This window comes from Acartia tonsa, chromosome 15, assembly GCF_053477335.1.
Source record: "Acartia tonsa isolate MP-2025a chromosome 15, ASM5347733v1, whole genome shotgun sequence".
NCBI lineage: Eukaryota > Metazoa > Arthropoda > Copepoda > Calanoida > Acartiidae > Acartia > Acartia tonsa.
In genome coordinates, this window is record NC_137274.1 from 27,415,407 (window position 1) to 27,438,981 (window position 23,575).

The following is a 23,575-nucleotide window of genomic DNA, read 5'->3' on the forward strand; positions in this document are numbered from 1 at the left end:
AAACTACTGGGAAAATACGATGAAACGCCCTTAAGAGGCGTTGCCACGAAAGGGACTATACCCTCAAATTCTTATTGGTTTCTAGCCCTGCTAAGCACTCTTAACCTCTACTCTCTCTAACATAAACTAATGGTTCAGTCGTCTGCGAGATCTTGTCTCCCAAATACTACAAAAAACTACTAAGATTATTTATTGCATCGTATTATAGACAACTTTTCGCTGATATTAAAATAAAAAAATAAAATACTAGAGTTTTTTTTTTATCTTGGAAAATTGAATTGTTTGTAATACGATGCAATGCATGATTTTCAGTATGGCTGGAAACCAATTATAATCTAGCGTATTGTAATCGGTTTCGAAGCCATATTGGAATTGTTCAAAAAAAAAAATATTGCAGCGACTACGCTTTTAGCATCTAGGGGCTCTTTACTCGAAGGGACAGAGAAGGAATATAAAAATAGCTTATAATCATCTCTATAAATTAAATCTGAATTTAAAATAGCCTAAAACCAGCCAAGGATTTATTTTTATCTTTCTATCCTTCTATCTATCTTTCTATCTTATCTTTATATCTATCTATCTATTTATCTATCTCTCTTTCTATCTATCTAACTATCTAGGAGCTGGCCAGTCAGACGGGGGCGATAGCAGCGGCGGTAGCTCCACCATCGGTAGAAATTTATCGCTGCGCGCCATGGGAAAGTCAACGGCGGGTTCGGCCGCTACCCTCGGCAAAGATTATGGCAGCTCCATAGGTGAGTACCCAAAGTTTTATAACCATTAGTAAACGTTGGTGCCCAAAGTTTTTAACCAATAGTATCTTTTTATCTTTCTATCTATCTATCTATCGCTCATCTTAGTCTTTCTATTTTAATTTTCGTAGGTGGCTCAAATTCTGGTTTTCATGGCCTCACATCTGGTTCTAGTGGTTATTCTAGTAATATAGGTAGGATTTTAATCTAAAAAAGCAGGGGTGTATATTCTAGTAATATAGGTAGGTATCTTAAATATAAATGTAATAGGATGTTTGTCTGTCTGTCTGTCTATCAAAATGCAAGGACATATATTTTTTAAACTCTTATTTTATACATCTTAATTGGAACTGATGATCTATATGATAGTGAAACAATTGTCTTCCATCAATAAAAATAAATAACCTGTGTTTATATAGGTATATAATAATATATATGATTACCTCCCCTTTACAGTAAAGCTTCCTATTGGCCCGCCCAAGAGATGTTTTAATGAACCACCCAATAGAATATGCCCCTAGATACATAACTCTAAAAAAATCTAAAATCCCCCCCCCCCCCTTAAAAATAACAAAGTGCATTACCATATAAAATAGGATTTACCCCCCGAGGTAAATTTTATATTAATTTTAAAAAATATAATGACTAGATATTAGCTTTCTAGAATGTTTCGAATTGTATTTGAAATCCGCAGGGAGGGAATGGACATAGGACTGTTTATTTCACTAGTCCCCAAAGATTTATAATAACGTTTTCTTATTCGTTGGCTTAACCACCTTGGGGGCTTCAATTAGTTGAGTGTCCAACGCTTCAATCACTAGTTTTAATCTACATAAGGGGTAATTTCGTGTATAATCATTGAGTATCATTATCAGTTTATTGGCAATTGTCTTATCCCTTTAGATCTCTGCTTAATTTTCATGTTTTGTTTTTCTCACAACTTACGTGAATTTTGATTATTTGATTCATTAAGTAGAGAGTCCAAACGGTTCAACCACTAATTTTATTCTACAGAAGGAGTAATTTTGTGTATCATCATTTGGGATGTACATAAGTTATCGGCCATTGTCTTATCCCTTTAGATCTCTGCTTAATTCTCATGTTTTTTCTCTCTTCAGGAAACCCTAATTGGACTCGTTTTAATCTACAGAAGGGGTAATTCTGTGTATCATCATTGGGGATTTACATTAATTATCGGCCATTGTCTTATCCCTTCAGATCCTTGCTTAATTCTCATGCTTTTTTTCAGGAAACCCCATTGAATTCTAATTAGATTGTTCAATTAGTTGAGTGTCCAAACGGTTCAACCACTAATTTTACCTTTTTTTTCTCTTCAGGAAACCCCAACGGAACTCGTTCTGACACCTACGGTTCTGTGGGCGGCAGTGGGACGCCTGTTTCTATCTATGGTACAGGTTGTGATTTTTATCTATTTATCTATCTTCTTTCTATATATCTTTCTATCTATATTTCTATCTATCTTTGCATGAATCCATCTAACAAAACACTAGCTATAATCTTATAATTTTTCATTTTGATATCCTCGGAAAGCTGTCTATAATACGATGCGATAAATAACTATATCTTCTATATTTCATTCTGTTTATCTATCTTTTTTCTACCTGTCTGTCTTTCTATCTATCTTTCCATCTATCTTCCTATCTATCTTTCTATCTATCTTTCAATCTATTGTTTGACAGTTTTTATTTTTTGTTTCATTCTTGTTAAAGTAATGATATTTTTAATTTCAGGTGGGACACCATCCAAGCGTCTGTCAACCCCGGGATCCTCCTCCTTGGCCGCTGGAGATCAGGTACCGTAGGAATTTTTTACAAGGCGGTTGATTTTTTTTAGTACCGTGGGAAACATAACTGGATTTAATTTTATGATTTTTCCTTTTAAATTTGTAGAATATTGTCTATAAGACGATGCTATAGATGATTTTCAGTATGGCTGAGAACCGGTTCTAATGAAGAATCGATTTCAAAGCCTTACTGGAAATTAATTATAGATTTTCTAGATTGATTCTTTATAAATTTTAGAATTACGTCACTCTTTGTTTTCTGATCAATTGAGTATTCCTCTTGCACTGCACATAGCACCTTTTAAAACACTAAACACTAGCCTCTAGAGGCCTCTTGGGTTACTTGAGGTGGGAGGGGAGGGGGGGTAAGCCGCCTAGTGGCATTTTAGAAATATTTCTATTGGGAGGGTGGTGGTACCCTTCACCAAAATAGCGTTAAACATTCCAAGGACCTATGAGAAGCTAAACTGAAAATGAGAACTACATCGGTTCAGCGGTTAGCGAGATCCTTTGGTACACAAAGACAGATAGACACACAGACATCCTGTTGCTTTTATATAACGAAACCTTTTGGAGCAAGACAAAACGGACAAAGTGAATTATAGAGTAGGTAGCTGCGCTAATGAAAAACATGAATTAATCATCAAAATATTACTTTGTTATTATAGTACACACTCAAATATAACAAACAAAAGCGCCCCTTCTCTTGATTAACATTATTGGTGGAAAGGTTTAAACCCTAATTATAAAACTCAATCTAGCTATGAGGAAAATCCGCAAAATTCAACAAATGAGATATAATGTTTATAAAACTTTGGGGACCATGAAAATTAAAGTCCAACTTACTTCTTCTTGACAAAAACTAAGAATTTGTGCAGCGGTGCGAAGCCGTTTGATTTTGGTGCGGCTCCGGGGAGCCGTCTTTGATGATGGCGGCTCCAGCTCCGGCTCCGACTTAAATCAAGAAAAAACTCGACATATTTTTTTCCTACGTCTATTTTTTACTTTTGAAGGTTTTAAAAGTTCAATTTTTGATAAAAATGTACTTGAAAAACTTAATAGAAGCATTTGCACATGACAAAACAGAGTTACCAAATTATAATTTATAAAAAAAATCTCTTTATTTATCTAGTCCGGAGCCGTAGCCGTTTTTTAACGAAAATTATGGCTCCGGCTCCAGCAAAATATGGCGGCTCCACGGCTCCCGGCTCCGCAACACTGATCTGTAGAAACTAAAATTTAAATCAAATTGCAATGTTATTTTCTCAAATAGTTATTTTTTGGCCCTCAGGGCTAACAAAACTTGTTTTAATGTTATAAATTTTTCTTTTAATATCCGCGGAAAACTGTTTATAATACGATGCCATATATAATTTTGTAGTATGGCTAGAACCGGTTCTAATCCAGCGGATATTAATCGGTTTCAAAGCCATACTGGAATATTTATTTATCGCATCGTATTATAGACAGCTGTCCGCGGATATTAAAACGAAAAAATATATAAATAAAACCAGTTTTGTTAGCCCCGAGGGCCGACAAATAACTATTATGTTGAAAAGTTTGATTTACTTATAATATATTTACATGGTTTTGATTTTATAAATTTCATTTTAATATCCGCAGAAAGCTGTCTATAATGTAATGCTATGTATGATTTTTCAGTATGGCGAGAACCGGTTTTAATCCAGCGGATATTAATCGGATTAAAAACCATACTAGAAAAATGATTATTACTGTGTTATTTACCTACTAGCGGCTACGCCCCTAGAGGCCTCTAGGGGCACTTGAGGAGGAGAGAGTCGAATTTAATAATTCAATTTCTTATTTTAGATTTTAAAAGAAAAAGTTAAAAAAAATTTACGTTTGATGTTTATTTTTCGTTGAACTCTCTTTCTAAAATTGGTAATTTTTTTAAAAATTTAATTTCTCTAGGGAGGGTGGTGGTACCCTCCCCCAAAATAGTTATAAACCTTCCCGGGACATATGAGAATCTACCCTGTTAAGGAGAACCCAATCGGTTCAGCGGTTAGCGAGATCCTTCGGTACACACAGACAGACAGACACACAGACAGACACACAGACAGACACACAGACAGACAAACATCCTGTTACTTTAGTATAAGGATTGATTTGAAATGTCCTTGCTATTTTTAATTATTTGCTTTTTAATAATTTTTCTTGTTTACTTTGCATAGAGCGACGATTATGAATTTGAGGTGATTTTATTTTTTTTACTATTTGGACATTTATTTATATAACTAGAGTATTTGGATGTCTGTTGTGTGTCTAGTAAAATATGGGATCTAAATCGATAGGACAATGGCCGATAAATTGTTGTACATCCCCAAAGATAATATACAAAATTACCCCTTCTGTAGATTGAAATTGGTGGCTGAATCGTTTAAACACTCAACTTATTGAATTAACCAATCAAAATTTTAAGTCCCCAAAGTTGTTAAGCCTACAAATAAGAAAACGTTATCATGAAAGTTAAACTTTGGGGACTAGTGTAATAAACAGCCCATTGTCCCCCTTCCACTCCTAAAAATCTTTTGGAAATTATTCCACCCCTCCTTTGTTTTCTTATCGCGTAAAAATAAGTCTGCAAAAGGTGCAAAAGCCGCTAGTTAAATTAAATTTTATTCCGTAAGTAACATATTTTCATCGTTTTTAATCAAAACATTTATTTTCGAAAAATTTCAGCGGTGTATATTCTGCATTGGAACCCCTGCTAAAGAGGGGGGGGGGATAAAAAATATGTGGAAAGTGGGGTGAAAATTTGGGGAAAATCTAGAGAAATATGTGGGAGGGGGTAAAAAAATGAATACTACTGAAAACATTTTTCCAATTTTTACTTCTCCTTAGGAAACAAACTAGTGGGGGGGGGGGGGAATGGACTAAAATATTTTGCAGCCGGGGGAAAATGTGCAGAATATACACGCCTGTTCCATCTTTTATTTCCTGAATAATAATTTGGAACTTGCACACAAAGTCCCTGTTGAGCACTTGGACCTTAACCAGTATTTGGGTACCCAGTATAACCTAACCTAACGTAATAAACAAACATTAAACCTCCTCTTTTCAATTTATATGAAAAAAATAGATGGGAGGGCGTATCTTTGCTCCAAAAGGGACTTTATGTGAAAGCATTGAAATTGTATTGTGGTAGGTATAAACTTATGTTTTTGTCTTTTTGTTACCTAGAGTCTTGTCACCTTGTGAAAAACCTTTTAGTTAATTTTACTGGGATGACAACATCCATAAGTAGCAAAGCACACAATTATCAATCCGTATAGGGGCATCATAGCTCTGTCGTAATGCACTGAGTTACGGTGGTGAGAGTTTGAGTTTAAGTCCCCATGTGGCAACTCGAATTTCTCAGTCGCAATTCATTCATGCAACTTCCCTTTGGTTGTGTAGGAAGGGTAATAATAATAATTGTGTAGTTTGGATACTCAATAGTCAAGTACATAATATCAGTACAACCCTTACCCGAGCTCCTCTGTGGAGAGCGTCATTCTTTACGGTTACTTAATTTGGGACACCTGCCATACTCGGCGAGGGTGAGGTAATACAGAGTAGGTCCCTTGAGACAGCGAGTCAAGTACTTGTACTTGAGCGTGGACCTTGAGCTGGCCCTGGTGCTAGCATACAAGTGTCTCGTCCTACTCCATGACTACTTAGGTCCAAACCTAAGTAACTATGGCTACACACACACACACACATTATCAATCCGTACATAAAAGTAACAGGATGTCTAATATGTGGTGTGACTGATCTGTTATCTGTCTAGAGAAGGATCTTCATAGTTGCTAGATTGATATGGTTCTCCTTTACAATGAAGCTTTTTATATGTCTCTCAAATTCCCTAATTTTTGTGTAATTTTTTCTTTTTAAAACTAAATTATGAATTTATCCCTTACCCCTTGTTATGAGGGTTTTTAGGCGCTAGTAGAATCATAAATTTGATGCTTATTTTTCATGGAATAGTAGATAACAGTGGCATGCGCAGGTGTTCAGTAGGGGGGTGAAATATTGACACTACCCTCAAACCTAAATTAAGGGGGGGGGGTGCAATACAGACAATAAGAGGGGTTTCATTTTAAGGTCAAGGAGGGTGGAAATCTTTGGAAGCTTTAAATTTAAAACTAAATTATGAAAATATCCCCTACCCCTTGTCATAAGTGTCTTTAGAGGGTTCTAGGGGTGTAGGCGCTAGTATAATCATAAATTTGATGCTTATTTTTATTGAATAGTAGAAAACAGTGGCATGCACAGGTTTTTAGCAGGAGAGGGGGAGGTGAAATTTTAACAAAATTAAGGGTGGGGGGGATTGTAATACAGTCAACAATAATGGTGTTTTTATAAGGTCAGGGAGATGAAAATCCTTGAAAACTAGCCCTTATAAATATATTTGATGTTTTTAAACTTCATTATTATACAATTCCTTAACTTAAATTAAGTTCATGTTAATTGTTTTGAGGGTCAATTATGTAGATTTCTTGTAATACTTAATTTGGAAAAGTTAAAAAGTTACTATTAGATTTTTTCTGTATTATATAAGTATCTTATTATTATTATTTGGATTGCGAGATCTCTACATAGTTAATTCCCCCCTCTCCCTCTAATTTTGTAATTTTTGTATTCTTGTCTTGTGATCCATGCATGTTTAGTTTTAAGGATAATTCATTTTTGTAAACTCAAATTTTTTCCCTAGGGGGGGGGGGGAGTTTGTGCAGTGAACTCGTAATCCATTATTTAAGACATAAATATGCAAAACATACTCCTTATATTTATTACTTAAATATTCAGCCTTTATTACTAGATCTCTCATATGCCAGACGCCTCTCCTGATTTATTCAAACCCTTTAATAAAATTTTACTTTGTCCGTGGGACCCAAATTTTACCTTTAAAAGTGTAAATTTTTTATAATAAGTTGTAAATAGCCACACTAAATATTACTGCATTTTCTCCCAAGAAGAAACAGTTAAGATTTCAGTTTTTAAATTTAAATGGTATTAGTATAGTGACAAATAAAATCGGAATGAATCTCTCCTAAATAATAAATATAACTTGGGTAGCAGTGACCTTTGTTATACACTAACCCCACTGGACTTTCAATTATTTCCACTTTATCCAACTTAACCTAACCTAACCTTATCTTATTTAGGAGGATGTAAATCATCAGTTGAATGCTGTCAAACTTAAACTGGAGGAGAGAAGGAGAAAGATAGAGGTAAGAAATTTTGTTCATTAGGTAAATTAAGATGACCACATTTGGAGCATATGTCATTTTTAAGTGTTACTATAATTGGTAAACATGTCATTAGTTAAGGTAGCTATATTTGTGACATTAGTTAGTATAACTTCATTTGGGACACGTGCCATTAGTCAGTGTTACTATATTTGGAACACCTGTCATTTGTAAGTGTTACTATATTTGAGACACCTGTCATTATTTAGTATAACTTTATTTGGGAAACCTGTCATTATTTAGTATAACTTTATTTGGGAAACCTGTCATTAATTGGTATTTCTATATTTGGGAAACCTGCTATTAGTTCAATTAGCGTTACTTCATTTGGGACATCTGCCATTAGTTATTTTTACTATATTATGGACACCTGTCATTAGTAATTGTTACTATATTTGGGACACCTGTCATTAGTTCAATTAGCCTTACTTTATTTGTGACATCTGTCATTAGTTAGTGTGTCTTAATGTAAGACACCTTCCTTTAGTTATGGTGACCTAATTTGGCCTAGGAACCCTCCATTTAAGTAACTAGGTAACTACCTTTCTATCTTTCTGTTTTACCATATATTGTCTATTTATCTATCTATCTTATCTATCTATCTATCCGTCTATTTATCTATCTATCTATCCAGGAGGAAAAGAAGATGGATCAGTTGATGGTGAAGCAGAGAGAATCTATCTTGCCATTTATCTATCCTTCTATCTATACATCTATCTATCTATCTTATCTATCTAAAGGGTGTGCAAAAGAAAATGCGGACATTTTTAAAATTGAAATTGCGCGGCTTGTGTTCATAGTAGAAAAATGTTACGCATATCGTTAGAACTGTAAGGAAGTATATTTTTTGGAAATATAAAAACGATTCCTGTGCTATGTATAGTTTAGGAGCGATGTGGTAAAATGTCCCAACTGCCTTAATACTTGACTTGCGAGTAAATCATTAAAGATTAAAGTATATAAAAAAAAATATGTACCTTTTTAAAATTCAAATTGCGCGGCTTGTGTTCATAGTAGAAAATGTTACGCATATCGTTAGAATCGTTAGGAAGTCTATTTTTTGGAAATATAAGAACGATTCCTCTGCTGTATAGTTACGGAGCGATGTGGTAAAATGTCCCAACTGACTTAAAACTTGACTTGCGAGTAAATCATTAAAGATAAAAAAAAGGGTGTGCAAAAATGCAGACATTTTTAAAATTCAAACTGCTCGGCTTGTGTGAATAGTAGAAAAATGCTATGCATATCGTTAAAACCGTCATAAGCTCTATTTTTTGGAAATATAAGTATGATTTTTGTGCTATTTTTAGTTTAGGAGCTGTATTGATAAATGTGAGAAAAGTGGAAAAATTTTTTTTTAGTTTTAAGTCAGTTGGGAGATTCTACCACATAGCTCATAAATTATACGTAGCACATGAATGGTTCTTATATTTCCAAAAAATAGAGTTTATAGCGATTCCATAGGTATGCAAAACATTTTTCTACCATTAACACAAGCCGAGCAATTAGAATTTTAAAAATGTAGGTATTTTTATTTGCATACCCTTTAATTTAATCTTTAATGATTTACTCGCAAGTCAAGTTTTACAGCAGTTGGGACATTTTAACACGTAGCTCCGTAACTATATGTAGCAGAGGAATCATTCTTATATTTCTAAAAAATAGACTTCCTAGCGGTTCTAACGATATGCGTAACATTTTTCTACTATTAACACAAGCCGTGCAATTTCAATTTTAAAAATGTCCGCATTTTTTTTTTGCACACCCTTTATCTATCTATCTGTCTATCTATCTATCTATCTATCTATCTATCCATCTATCCAGGAGGAAAAGAAGATGGATCAGTTGATGGTGAAGCAGAGAGAATCTATCTTGCCATTTATCTATCCTTCTATCTATCTATCTATCTTATCTATTTATCTATCTGTCTATCTATCTATCCATCTGTTTATCTATCTATCCAGGAGGAAAAGAAGATGGATCAGTTGATGGTGAAACAGAGAGAGAATCTATCTATCTGTCTATCCATCCATCCATCTATCTATCTATCTATCTATCTATCTATCTATCTATCTATCTATCTATCTAGGAGGAGAAGAAGAAGATGGAACAGCTGATGGTGAAACAGAGAGAGAAGGTTGGACAGGAAGCTTTCCTCCGTGCTGTGTCCAGAGGCATCAGAAGGGTTGAATCACAGGTAAATGTCGTTTCTTGTACTTCAATACCAGAGCTGTGTCTAGGGGCATCAGAAAGGTTGAATAACAGGTATGTATGTCATCTTCTTGTATTTAAATATCCTAAAATAAGCTTTCCTCTTCGCTTTGTCCAGGGGCTGAATCACAGGTATGATGCAATTGTAAATGTACGATTGTGTGCAAATGCCTTGTAAAATTACGAGCAATTAATGTCGTCTTCTTGTATTTATCATATTTATCATATTTCCTCCGCGCTGTGTCCAGAGGCATCAGAAGGGTTGAATCCCAGGTAAATGTCGTCTTTTGCGCAAATGCCTTGTAAAATTACGAGCAATTAATGTCGTCTTCTTGTATTTATCATATTTATTATATTTCCTCCGCGCTGTGTCCAGAGGCATCAGAAGGGTTGAATCACAGGTAAGATGATGATCTTTTGGGCGATCGGTGACCATTCTGATGAAAAGAGCCAATCGTTCTGGATGTACAGACTAAACAAAACTGTAGAAGGTTAAGTTTTAAAAATGTTAAATAATAGTATTGATTAGTTTCCTCGGTGTTGAGTCCAGAGGTATCAGAAGGATTGAATCACAGGTATGCTGCAATTGTTTTTTTTTGCGCAAATGCCTTGCAATTAATGTTGTCTTCTTGTATTTAAATTAGGGATGGCAATCCGTCAAATTTTTGGACCGGATTCGGATTCTTACAAGAATCTGTCCAAAAAATGGCGGATTCTCGCGGATTCCGGATTCTTATTTTTGGCGTATTCCGTATCCGATTCCGGATTCTAGCAATATTTTAAAGTGCTTTTTTTAAAAATAAAAAAAATGTAAGTGCTATATAGGTTCTAAAAATTAATGTTCTTGGTGTTCTCTATAATTAACTTCAGAGAATCGAACCATATTTTAAAAGATATTATATATAATGATGACAATCTTTGCCTTCAAAAAGGGGGAGTTGAAAGAAAAATTTTAGCCTACCAATTAAGAATCCGAATCCGCTATTAAAATACGGATTCCGGATTTAGATTCCAAAATTGGCCAAAAATTGGGCAGATCCCGGATTTGGATACGGATTGCCAACCCTAATTTAAATATCTTTAATTATCAACAAATTTCCTCTGCGCTGGGTATCAGAGTGATTAAATCAAAATGACCGTGTCTCAACACGTAGCGCATCTTGAATCTCGGCCTAACACCACGACATAACTTATGATGTTAAAAATTAATCCTACTGCTACTATGTCAAGTTTGGACATAAATAGTTGGAGTACGGGGAACCCTTGTGTCTGAAGCTTAAGATCTCAATAACTACTGATTAACTGATTAAGTTCTCTATTTAATGTAAGCTTTACATAGGTCTCGTGATGGTTTTAGGCTATTTCATTTTCAGATTTAAGTCTTGGAATGTTTTAAAGTATTTTAAGCCCCTTTTTACTTATTTGAATACAGAGCCCCTAGATGCTATGGGTGCAGCCGCTATTTTTCATAATATAGGATTCACTGCAGAATACATACATACTCCTGAGAAGGACACTGATTTTTTTTTGTAATTTTTCAGGGTCCTGAGCAGGGTAACGAACTCGAGTCAACATCTGGGGTGAAACAGGTAACAAATAAATGCAGGGGTGTATATTCTACCCGACTAAGAGGGTGGAAGGGGGGGGGGTAAGGAAAAATATGAAGCGAGGGTAATGAAAAAAACTTCAGCTGATATTATTATCGGTTCAGACCAAAAACACCAAAGATTTGGAGAAATATTTGAAAAATCAGTTAAAAGCTACTTGTCCCCTCATCTACTGTCACTCAGGGGCGGTCCGTCTCATCAACAATTCTTCAACAATTTTTCAACAATTCTTGGAAAATCACGAAACCTACCCTGGTAATCGTCAGCTGATATAGCAAAAAGAAAGGTGCAACTATTTCTATAATGCACTATTGTTCATTTCAGACAGTATAAATCATAAGCTATCACCAAACCTCGTTAGCTTCTGAAGTTCTGCTTCTTAAATCAAAACAAAGATTTCTTACTAAAGAATTTAGAATTAGGGAGATTTAAAAAATATTCTAAAATACTTCCTGAAATTAAAATCTTTACATTTTTTTCTTATTCAAGATATTTGTATCTGTTTACAAACAAAAAAAAATATTTAAAAAAAATTTTAATTAAAAGCACTTTGATCAACACCTTGATTAACCCCTTGAGGCAGGTTAAGGCAAAAGTTTCAAAACGATTCAATAACTAAATAATATCTCACTTTATGAATCTATAAAAAAATTAAATAGGACAAATCCAACCCAATACTCACAGCATCTTGGATCTTTACAAAAAAAATAAAAATTCGAATTTATGCCTAAAGCTCAAAATTAAATTCATTGTTCATTACTTATCAAACAAGGATGACAACATCTATGGGAGCAAAGCTCTGAAACGATAGGACAAATGGACATTAACACTTGTAGAATGTCAGAACTGGATAATCAGAATTTAAATGTATAAGAGACGAAGCAAAATTGTTAGTAAATTTGTTGAAAAACTGCTTATTACAGGATAATGTTTATGGACATACTCACATTTCTAGATTTGATTATAGAGTTCCTTCGCTTAAAATATTGTACTTTGTTGTCCTAGAAATCAGTATACCAAATCAATAGGATATTTAGATCACATAAAAATTTGTTATTAAAAAGTAAAAAAAAAAATCAACATTATATTTAAAATGGACATACAGACATTCTGGTAACGATTATAGAGTTGCTACGCTTTCTAAATTGTACCTAACTACTACAGGAATCACATGCAAAGTTTTAAAACAATAGGACAATTCTAACATGCCGCCCCTTTGATCGTTTTTTGTTTTTTGTTTTACATTAATGGTAGGGAAAGGGGGGACTCTGTGCTCTACAAGGCACCATTAGATACAAGAAGTTGCTAAGAAAGGCAAAATTAAACTACAACAAATATTGTAAAATGTATGATTGTGAAAATACATAGCTATGTAGTTCCGAATTTTATTGCTAGGTGTCGTAAAAACCTTTTTTGAATTTAAATTTGTATATGAGATAAATATTTAAACAATCTTAAATATTTTTCAAAGTATTACAGCTATTCACTCTTTAGGATTTATAATATATTTATTCACTATTTAACATATAATTTACGAGTAGTTTATGATTTAGATAAAATACTTAAAAGTTGTTAAAAGGCATTATTTCTGCTCATACATTTTTAAACTGAACGGGCAGATAAACTCTGACAATCCTTTTAGCACGGCTTTTAGTAAACAAAGCAAAAAGTGCTAAATTAATGCTTTAGTTTCTTAACAAATTCTGCCAAAAGTTGCTTTATCTCATCATCAAGTTTAAACTGGAAATCTAAGAAATCAACTCTAAAGCATTGTTTGCCAGAATAGCCTTCCCTTGTCCCTGACTGTCACTAAAGTTTATAAACTTGTTTTGATTTTCGTTAGCTCGATGGGATTAAACAAATTACTTAGTGTCTAAACTTTTCCAATAATAACTGGGAACCTGTAGATGGTATTTACCTACCCAAAATTTTATAGTTTTACCCAAAGTTTTATACTGGTACCCAAAGTATTAGTATTTTAGGAGATCCTGGATCTGGCCCACAACATCAGCAAGACAACCAGCCCAGCTGCGGCTGTGGCGGCTGTTAGCAGCAACAACAACTCATTTGCCGCAGCCAATGTTACGCCAAGAAAGGCCGGATTCAATCTCCGACTCTCTTCAGGTATAGTCAGCTGTTTTTAAAGCAACGAATAAGAATACGTTATTACAAAACATTGGGGACTAGTGGAATAAACAGCCTAATGTCCCCTTCATATCTAGGGAAATAGGGTAGGTATTGGTCGAGATTAATAGTTCTGTGATCTTGCAGTTTATTTCTTGCAAAAATTTCCAAATAATATTTCATTTCAAAGGGGGGGGGCGAAAGTGACACTTTTTGAAACCAAAACTAAGAGTCAACAAAGGAACTCAACTAAAAAAAGGGTTACAGGTCTGAGATTTTGCATGGCAGTTGCTTTATAGGGGTACAATATGGAACTGTGAAGAAACGGCGGCGCAACCGCCGAAAACCGCCGTTTCCCGCCGTAATTTTTGTTGCCTTTTTTTGGCGGTTTTCGGCGGTTGCGTCGCCGTTTCTTCACAGTTCCATATTGTACCCCTATAAAGCAACTGCCATGCAAAATGTCAGACCTGTAACTCTTTTTTTAGTTGAGTTCCTTTGACTTTTAGTTTTGGTTTCAAAAAGTGTCACTTTCGCCCCCCCCCTTTTTAAAGTCACTCTACAAGAATAAAAGTTCGCCTATTCATATGGCTATTATAGATGTTTTTTTTCTCTCATAGAAACTAATGTAAAGTTTATTTAGGTGATAGCAGTAGAGGGGATGATTTGAAAACTCCAGATGTTGATACCATGGGTAAGTAGCCATTTTCAGCTTCAGTCCTGCACGTGAGAAAAATGTAACAACCGTGGGATATTTTTTTGGCACTTGTACTGCACGTGGGATTAAATCAACAACCATGGGAAATTTTTTGGTACCTGTCTATTAGTCCTATACGTGGGAATAAATTAACAACCATTGGAAATTTTAATTATTAGTCCTATACGTGGGAATAAATTAACAACCATTGGAAATTTTAATTATCAGTCCTATACGTGGGAATAAATTAACAACCATGGGAAATTCAAATTATCAGTCCTATACGTGGGAATTTATTAACAACTATTGGAAATTTTAATTATCAGTCCTATACGTGGGAATAAATCAACAAACATGGGAAATTTTGAGGACCTGTCCTGCACGTGGGAATAAATCAGCAACCGTGAGAAATTTTAATTATTAGTCCTATATGTCTGACTCCCTACAAAGTATCCAGTCAGATATCCAGAGGATACCTAATAATTATTGTATCTATCTATCTATCTAGATATCTCCCGTATGTCTGACTCCCTGCAAAGTATCCAGTCAGATATCCAGAGGATACCTAATAATAATTCTATCTATCTAGATATCTCCTGTATGTCTGACTCTCTACAAAGTATCCAGTAAGATATTCAGAGGATACCTAATAATAATTCTATCTATCTAGATATCTCCCGTATGTCTGACTCTCTGCAAAGTATCCAGTCAGATATCCAGAGGATACCTAATAATAATTCTATCTATCTAGATATCTCCCGTATGTCTGTCTCTCTACAAAGTATCCAGTTAGATATCCAGAGGATACCTAATAATAATTCTATCTATCTATCTAGATATCTCCCGTATGTCTGACTCGCTACAAAGTATCCAGTCAGATATCCAGAGGATACCTAATAATAATTCTATCTATCTATCTAGATATCTCCCGTATGTCTGACTCCCTACAAAGTATCCAGTCAGATATCCAGAGGATACCTAATAATAATTCTATCTATCTAGATATCTCCCGTATGTCTGACTACCTACAAAGTATCCAGTCAGATATCCAGAGGATACCTAATATTAATTCTATCTATCTAGATATCTCCCGTATGTCTGACTCCCTACAAAGTATCCAGTCAGATATCCAGAGGATACCTAATAATAATTGTATCTATCTATCTAGATATCTCCCGTATGTCTGACTCTCTACAAAGTATCCAGTCAGATATCCAGAGGTTGGCCCTGCAGCAGTCACAAATACAAAATATCATGAACAATCAACAGAGGGTGAGTACAATCTTTTCCACCAATTGTTTGGATCTGCAATTAATTTTTATCAAACCACCAAATTGAACAGATCTATAATATGGATGTATAAACAGATAACTACATGTCCCCTTTCTCAAGGAACTTTTTGTCCGTTAGCAAATTGTTATCTACTACTTGGCTGTGTTAATATTCCGGACACTAAAGGTTGATTTTCAAAGACCTAATTGAGAGTCGTCATAAGGTCCTTGGGATGGGGATTTACAGTTATTTAACAACTTCCCCCTCTAGTGTTTAAATCTAATCCTAATTGGGTTTTAATTAATTTATCACCCTTTGTCTCATCTCTTAAGATCCGTTTGTTTTATTATAAACATTGTGGGATACTCCTTTGCTGTTACTATGCTTCCAGGGAGGGAGGGGCTATTGGGTTGTTTATTACACCCCTAAAGTTTTATAATTTAGCTTTATTATACATCGGCTTAACAACTTTGGGGACTTTTTTTTGATTGGTTGGTTCATTTAGTCGAGTGTCCAAACGTTTTACTCACTTGGTAATTGTTACCTACATAAGGGAGAATATTTTGTGTTGTTCATTGGGGATGTACATTAATTTATCGGCCATTGTCTTATCCCTTTAGATCCCTTGTCTGTCTTTATTCTATGCTGTTATGTTTGAGATTTATTATTCAAAGCACTATGTTCGTTTTGCCCTAAATATAGTTTTTAAAAGCGAAGATTTTCTATAATTATGGTCGGTCCGTCCGTCACTCCGTACGTCCGTCCATAACGGATAGCTTTTTTCGTTAATTTAGGCATGTTGCAATTGTCCTATCGATTTCAAACTTTGCATGGTGATTCCTGTAGTAGTTAGGTACAATTTAGAAAGCGTAGCAGCTCTATAATCATTACCAAAATGTCTGTACGTCCATTTTAAATATGTTGATTTTTTTACTTTTTTTAACATCAAATTTTTATATGATCTAATTATCCGATTGATCAGATTTTTTGTATACTGATTCCTGGGACATCAAAGTACAATATTATAAGCGAAGCAACTCTGTAATTAAGTCCTAAAATGTAAGTATGTCCATAAACATTATTCTGTATCAAGCAGTTTTTCAACAAATTGACTTACAATTTTGCATCGACTCTTATACATTTATATTCTGATTATCCAGTTCTGACACTATACAAGTGTTATGTCCGTTTGTCCTACCGTTTCAGTGCTACGCTTTTATGGATTTTGTCATCCTTGTTTAAAATATATTCTTATATGTCTTTTTGCCAGGGAGGGAGGAGACATTGGACTGTAAATTATAATTGTATTCAAAGTTTTATTAACATGATATCTTATTCGTTAGCTCAAGTACTTTTATGATTTCTACTAAAGAATCTAAGGGTATAAGTCTTTTTCGTGGCAACGCCTCTTAAGGGACGATTCGTCGTATTTTCAAAATGGATTTGATAGGTTGTTTTAGGATAGTTTAGGTGATTGCCCCTCTGGGCTAGGCAATTGGCCCCGAAGTGTTAGAGCCCACTGCAGTGGCTAGAAATAGGAGAAAAGCTACTGTGAAAATACGACGAAACGCCCCTTAAGAGGCGTTGCCACGAAATGGACTATACCCGAATCTAATAATAAAGGGTAATTTTGTTTATCATAATAACATCAATTTATTGTCCATTGTCTTATCCCCTAAGATTCCTGTATTTTTTTTGGACTCGATTGAATTATACTTAAACCAGATGAACTGAAATTTAAATCCGAACTTGTTCGCAGTTTCCTCATCCTATCTCAATATTTACTACCAGCTAAAAAAACTTCAAACTCCCCAAAAAATCTAAATTTGAATGTATAAACGAATATAATACATTAGGTATACATTCAAAATTTTGATTTTTTTTTTTGAAGTTTAAGGCTTTTTAGCTAGTAGTAAATATTGAAATAGGAGGAGGAAACACCCAGGAAACTGTGTACACAATCGGCAATTAAATTTCAGTTCATCTCAAACCAGAAATCTTAATTATACAAGTTGATGTCCAAACAAAATTTTAAAAATAATCTCGGAAATATTTTAATAAAAAATCTTCCAAATTATTGAAAGCAAAGCTTTTCTATAATTAGCGTAGGTTCGTCTTTAAAGAATAGCTATTATCGTTAATTTATGCATGTTAGAATTTTCCTTTCGATTTCAAACTTTGCATTATGATTCTTATAACAGTTAGGTACTAATTAGAAACAGTAGCAACTCTATAAACGTTACCAGAAAGTCCGTATGTCCATTTTAATCATGTTGACGTTTTATAAAAAATATATGATATAATTATCCTATTACAACAGTCTAGTCTATGGAATATTAATTTCTAGGACAATACTATAAGCGAAGCATCTCTATAATAAAATCCTAAAATTGTCCTCAAACAGTAATTTATCAGTTTTGCAACAAATTTTCTTACAATTTTGTTTTAGTATTATACATTTTTATCCAACCTAATGAACCTACAAATCTAAATTCAAAAAAATGTCCCCAAAGTTGTTAAGCCAACAAATAAGAAAACGCCATTAGAAAACTTTGGGGACTAGTGCAATAAATAGCCCAATGTCCTTTGAAATATAAATATTTGGTTAAAATGAAGTAACACATATTAGGAATTGATATTCATCGCATCGTATTATAGACAGCTTTTCGCGGATAACAAAATGAAAAGTTGTAAGGTTTAACCCAGTTTTGATGGTACTGAGGGGCTGTAGGCCCTGGGCCAACAAAGCTGGTATTAATGTTACGATTTATATTTAAGTATTCCTCAAAAATTGTCCATAACACGTTGCGATACTTGATTTTTCAGTATGGCTTAGCGCTGGTTCTTATCCAATAATCGGTTTGGAAGCCATACTGTAAAAGTTTATTATTAAGCGTAGGTGTAACGTAGGAGTTTTATGTAATAATATACACACTAACTTTACTGAAAACTTAAACATTAAAACAAGGATGGCAACATTTTTAGTTTTTAAAAGAAACTTTTCTTCTATAATTAGGGTCGGTTCGTCCGTCCGTAACGGTTGCATCGCGGTTAGCTCTTTGCGTTAAGTTAGACACGACAGAATTGTCATATCAATTTTAAACTTTGCATGATGATTCCTATAATTGTTAGGTATGATTTTGAAATTGTCTAAACTCTTTAATCGTTTACAATATTATAAGCGGAGCATCTCTAAAAATGAAAGTATGTCCTTTAAACAGTATCCTGTATTTAACAGTTTTGCAACAAATTTACGTGCAATTTTGTCAAAACTTATACATTTATATTATGCTTATTCAGTTCTGACACTCTACAAATGTTAAAGTTCGTTTGTCCTACCGATTAAATACAATAAATAATCATATATTTACTTAGGGAGTTAGTCAGGAACCTCCTCTTTACTTTAAACAACAATGTATTCATTACGGTATTATTTTTTAATACAGTAATACATACATTATCGATTTAAATCAGGGTTGGCAAAATCCGGGTTTTTCTAGTGGATAAATCGAGGAAAAAAGCAGAATTTTGTTTCTATTTTAAATTTTTTTTTGCCATCTTAAAAAGTAAGTCTTTTTTTGTTGTAAATTAAAATGTTTGATACTGTGTGTACAGGCGTTTAAGAAAAATAAGAAGTTTTTAAAGAAAAAATTGAGATTTAGGACCTTTTTGGAGCATTTTTTTTAAAGGTGGACTTTTGCTATGTATTTTTGTTGGTTGTTAACACCGATAAAGACCATGTGGTTTTAACTACCCTGGACTTTTCCTGCAAACCCATTATATTATCGTTTTAAATAACTATATATTTATTTAGGGAGTGAGTCAGGAACCTGAACGAAAATCTTTCTATATCTCCCAACCGGATACTGAAAAACACCAGGAAAAAAAATACATCTTTAGTTGAAATTGGACAATAATCAAGAAAATTTTAATTAATGTCATTCACATTTTGACCTAAAAGCGAGGCATTAATAGTTTTTTTTATCGCGCCGTATTATAGACAGCTTTCCAGGGACATTGAAATGAAAATCAGGATAAAATTGAAAAAAATTTCTAAGAGGATATTACCGTAATACGATATTATTTTCACATTCTAGGTATTTCAATATGTTGACTTAAAAATAAATTTTGATGTATTTTTTATCTGTACAGAGAGGGTTCTACATCTCAGATAATCGGTCTCCAGCTCAGGAGGATATCAAGTCAGCCAATACTACAGTCAGGTATGATTAGTGATGGAAAAGTTTGGACACTAATTTAGTTTGAAACAATGAGGAATTTTAAGGGATAAGACAATAACTTGTTGCTGAAAAAAATATGTTAATAGTCATTTCTAGCATCGTATTATATCCAGCTTTCTACGAATATAAAAATGTAAAATTATAAGATTAAAACCAGTTTTATATTCGTAGAAAGCTGGATATAATACGATGCAAGACATAGTTTTTTTTCGTATGTATGAGATACCGGTTCCTATCCACCGGATTCGAATGAATACGAGAAAAAAATTTACCACCCCTTTCTGTAGATTAAAATTATCGGTTAGCTTGAAATTAAAGCTTGAACACTGATATAGTTTCAAACTAACAATTACGGATTTTAGAGGATAAGGCAATGGATGATAAATTGTTGCTTTAATCCCCCCCCCCCAAGAAAAAATTCTCGTAAATAAAGGGGGGGGGGGGGAATTGGGGTGACAAGTAACACTTTCTTATTAAAGTAACATTGTTGTTGTAGCCAAGTAACACTCGTAACTCGCGGCGGAAAATGGCGGTTTTTAGCTAGGTACCCAATCAGAGAACTTGTTTTAAAACTTTGTGTACCAGTATAATTTTCTTCAGGCGAACGTGGGGCACCCCTCAGCCAATGTTGTTTTTACCAAACAATCAATATTTATTAAAAGTACCCAAAGTTTTCAAGCCATCCAATGACAGAAAAAACTTTGGGTACCAGTATAATTTTCTTCAGGCGAACGTGGGGCACCCCTCAGCCAATGTTGTTGCCCGAACATCATCAGTATCAACACCATAACCAAGGTAGTTGTGTGTGTGTGTGTGTGTTTGTGTGTTTGTGTGTGTGTGTTTGTGTGTGTGTGTATGTCAGCGTGTTTGTGTGTGTGTGTGTGTGTGTGTGTGTGTGTGTGTGTGGTTGATTGTAACCAAGGTAGGTCAGGGATAAGGGATAAGACAATCCACAATCCACGGATTAATCCGCTATTTTTGGGGGGCGGATTTTTGTAAGAATCCGAATCCGACCCAAAAATTGGACGGATTGCCAACCCTACTATAATATATACTTTGTTGTCATAGGAATCAGTATTTGAAAGCTAATTGAATAGGATAGATTCATATATCACATAAAAATCTTTTGAAGTAAGTTAAAAATTTACATGTTTGAGCGAACGGACATTCTGGTAATGATTATAGAGTTGTTACACCAAGCTAAGTTTGAAATCAATAGGACAATTCTAACATCTCTAGACAGGGTTATATGTTCTGCATGGTTGACCCTGCTAACGGGGGGGGGGGGGGGGGGAGTTAAAAATGTGTGGTTGGGGGGAAAATATGTAAAAATTAAGAGAATTGAATTTTTTAAAATTTTTCTCCTCTCCATGGTGAAAAAAAAACTAAAAGAATATGTGGGAAGGGGGATAATATGAATAAAATAAAGAGTTCGGAAAATATTTTTTTATTGGGAAAAAATGGATCTTGTGCACAATATACACCCCTGTGCATAGATGAACAAAAGAGCAATATGTTATGGTCGGACCTTAATTATAGACAAGACTTGCTTTTCAAATTATTACACTATATTTAAAAATACCGATTACGCCACTTAAAGCCTCTAGGGGCACCAAAGTGAGAGGGGAAGGTAACTCTCCACAATTTTCAGCTTAAGTTTACAAAAGAAAGAATGAAAAAAATTTGGGTGAGTGATTCATCTGGAAAGGGTGGAGATACACATCCCCAAAATAGTTATAAACTTTCCTTGGATCTATAAGAAGCTTCTCTGTAAAGGAGAACCATATCGGTTCAGTGGTTAGCGAGATCCTTCGGTACAGCCAAACAGAAACACAGACAAACAATCATCCTGTTACTTTATTATAAGGATAAATTTAATTTTAGGCCATTTGCCTCCTGGAGATCAATACTCATCAGGTAAATTCTTTTTAGTAGCGAAGCTACTCTATAATTCACTTTGTCTGTCCGTCAGTTCGTAATTCTATGGGGGAAACGTGATTTTCACTTTTTAATATTGTGGCAAATAGTTTACAAGGGTCTGTTTGTCTGTTCTTACACATGGATTTAAAGGGATAAGACAATGGACGGTAAATAATGTACATCCCCAATGATAATACAACTTTGTTTCCAATTTCGCCACATGGCCACTCGACAATTTTTAAATTGCTCTCTTGTAACAATAAAGTTGCCAACTCTGTTTATATTTTTAGTTTACTCAACACCCGCCGAGCAATTTCTGGTTTTCCACGTTTTAAACTATTCACTGTATCTATAAAGTTGTTAACTCTGTTTCTTTATCTGTTTTTAGTTTACTCAACACCCACTGAGCAATTTACGGTTTCCCACTTTTTAAATTATTCACTGTATCTATAAAGTTATTAACTCTGTTTCTACTTTTAGTTTACTCAACACCAACTGAGCAATTTCCGGTTTCCCACGTTTTAAATTATTCACTGTATCTATAAAGTTATTAACTCTGTTTCTACTTTTAGTTTACACAACACCCACTGAGCAATTTCCGGTTTCCCACGTTTTAAATTTTCACTGTATCTATAAAGTTGCCAACTCTGTTTATATTTTTAGTGTACTCAACTCCCGCCGAGCAATTTCCAGTTTCCCACGTCTTAAATTATTTACTGTATCTATAAAGTTGCCAACCCTGTTTATATTTTTAGTGTACTCAACACCTGCCGAGCAGTTTCCGGTTCACCACGTGGCAGAGCGACCAACTCTACTGAACCAAGGTGGCGGGTTTTCTCAACAATATCACATGCAAGGTAACTTGTAACGACATTGGCTTTGAAACTGATTGATATTTGAATCTGTTTTAAGCCTAAATGGAAATTCATGGTTGTATCTCATCCCTATGATAAAAGCAGGGATCTAAAGGGATAGATAATGGCTGATAAATTAATGTACATCCCGAATGATGATACATAAAATTACCCTTTCTGTAATCGATAATAAGTGGTTAATATGTTTGAACATTCAACTAAATATAAACAAACTAATCAAAATTCAATACAAGTCTCCATATTTGGTAAGTCAACAAATAAGAAAACGTTATCATAAAACCTTGGGTACTAGTGTAATAAACAGCCCGTAGTCCCCTCCCTCCCTGTTGTAAAAGCATGCTGGAATTAACAGGGATGAAAGAGACATTGGGCTGTACACTAGTACCCAAAGTATTATAAAAACATTTTCTTATTTCTTGGCTTAACAACTTTGGGGACTTTATTTTGATTCAAACGTTTCAACCACTTATTTTAATCAACTTAACAGGTAATTTTAAGGATTATCATTGGGGATGTACATCATTTTTTATCGACCATTGTCTTGTTCCTTTAGATCCCTGAGTCACTACAATCCTTATACTAAAGTAACAGGATGTATGTTTGTCTGTGTGTCTGTACCGAATGATATCGCTAACCTCTGGACAGATCGGGTTCTCCTTAACAGGGTAGCTTCTGATAGGTCCCAGGAAGGTTTACAACTATTTTCTTGGGGGGGGGGGGGGGGGTGGGACCCCACCCCCCAAAAAAAAAAAATTGAAAAATCCTCCGCCCGAAATTTTTAAATTTTTTAACTAACTTTAAAAATGAGGGCCCCCCTTCT

The 23,575-nt window shown here is 34.4% G+C and overlaps 1 protein-coding gene across 5 annotated transcripts in view; it reads left to right on the plus strand.

The window, feature by feature from the left end:
• Positions 1-23,575, plus strand: part of LOC145307140 (uncharacterized) — a 58,908-nt gene that overhangs the window by 2,618 nt on the left and 32,715 nt on the right. For all 5 annotated transcript variants that reach the window (XR_013875311.1, XM_080149499.1, XM_080149502.1 and 2 more), the window contains exons 2-16: positions 621-755; positions 884-946; positions 2,090-2,167; positions 2,504-2,565; positions 7,728-7,793; positions 9,901-10,008; positions 11,564-11,611; positions 13,612-13,753; positions 14,394-14,444; positions 15,616-15,719; positions 19,534-19,596; positions 19,869-19,942; positions 20,688-20,755; positions 21,845-21,877; positions 22,636-22,737. Coding sequence is in view for 4 of the 5 variants with exons in the window: in XM_080149499.1 (XP_080005625.1) it covers positions 621-755; positions 884-946; positions 2,090-2,167; positions 2,504-2,565; positions 7,728-7,793; positions 9,901-10,008; positions 11,564-11,611; positions 13,612-13,753; positions 14,394-14,444; positions 15,616-15,719; positions 19,534-19,596; positions 19,869-19,942; positions 20,688-20,755; positions 21,845-21,877; positions 22,636-22,737 (1,197 nt within the window). In the remaining variant the exon portion in view is untranslated. The remainder of the gene's footprint in view (positions 1-620; positions 756-883; positions 947-2,089; positions 2,168-2,503; positions 2,566-7,727; positions 7,794-9,900; positions 10,009-11,563; positions 11,612-13,611; positions 13,754-14,393; positions 14,445-15,615; positions 15,720-19,533; positions 19,597-19,868; positions 19,943-20,687; positions 20,756-21,844; positions 21,878-22,635; positions 22,738-23,575) is intronic.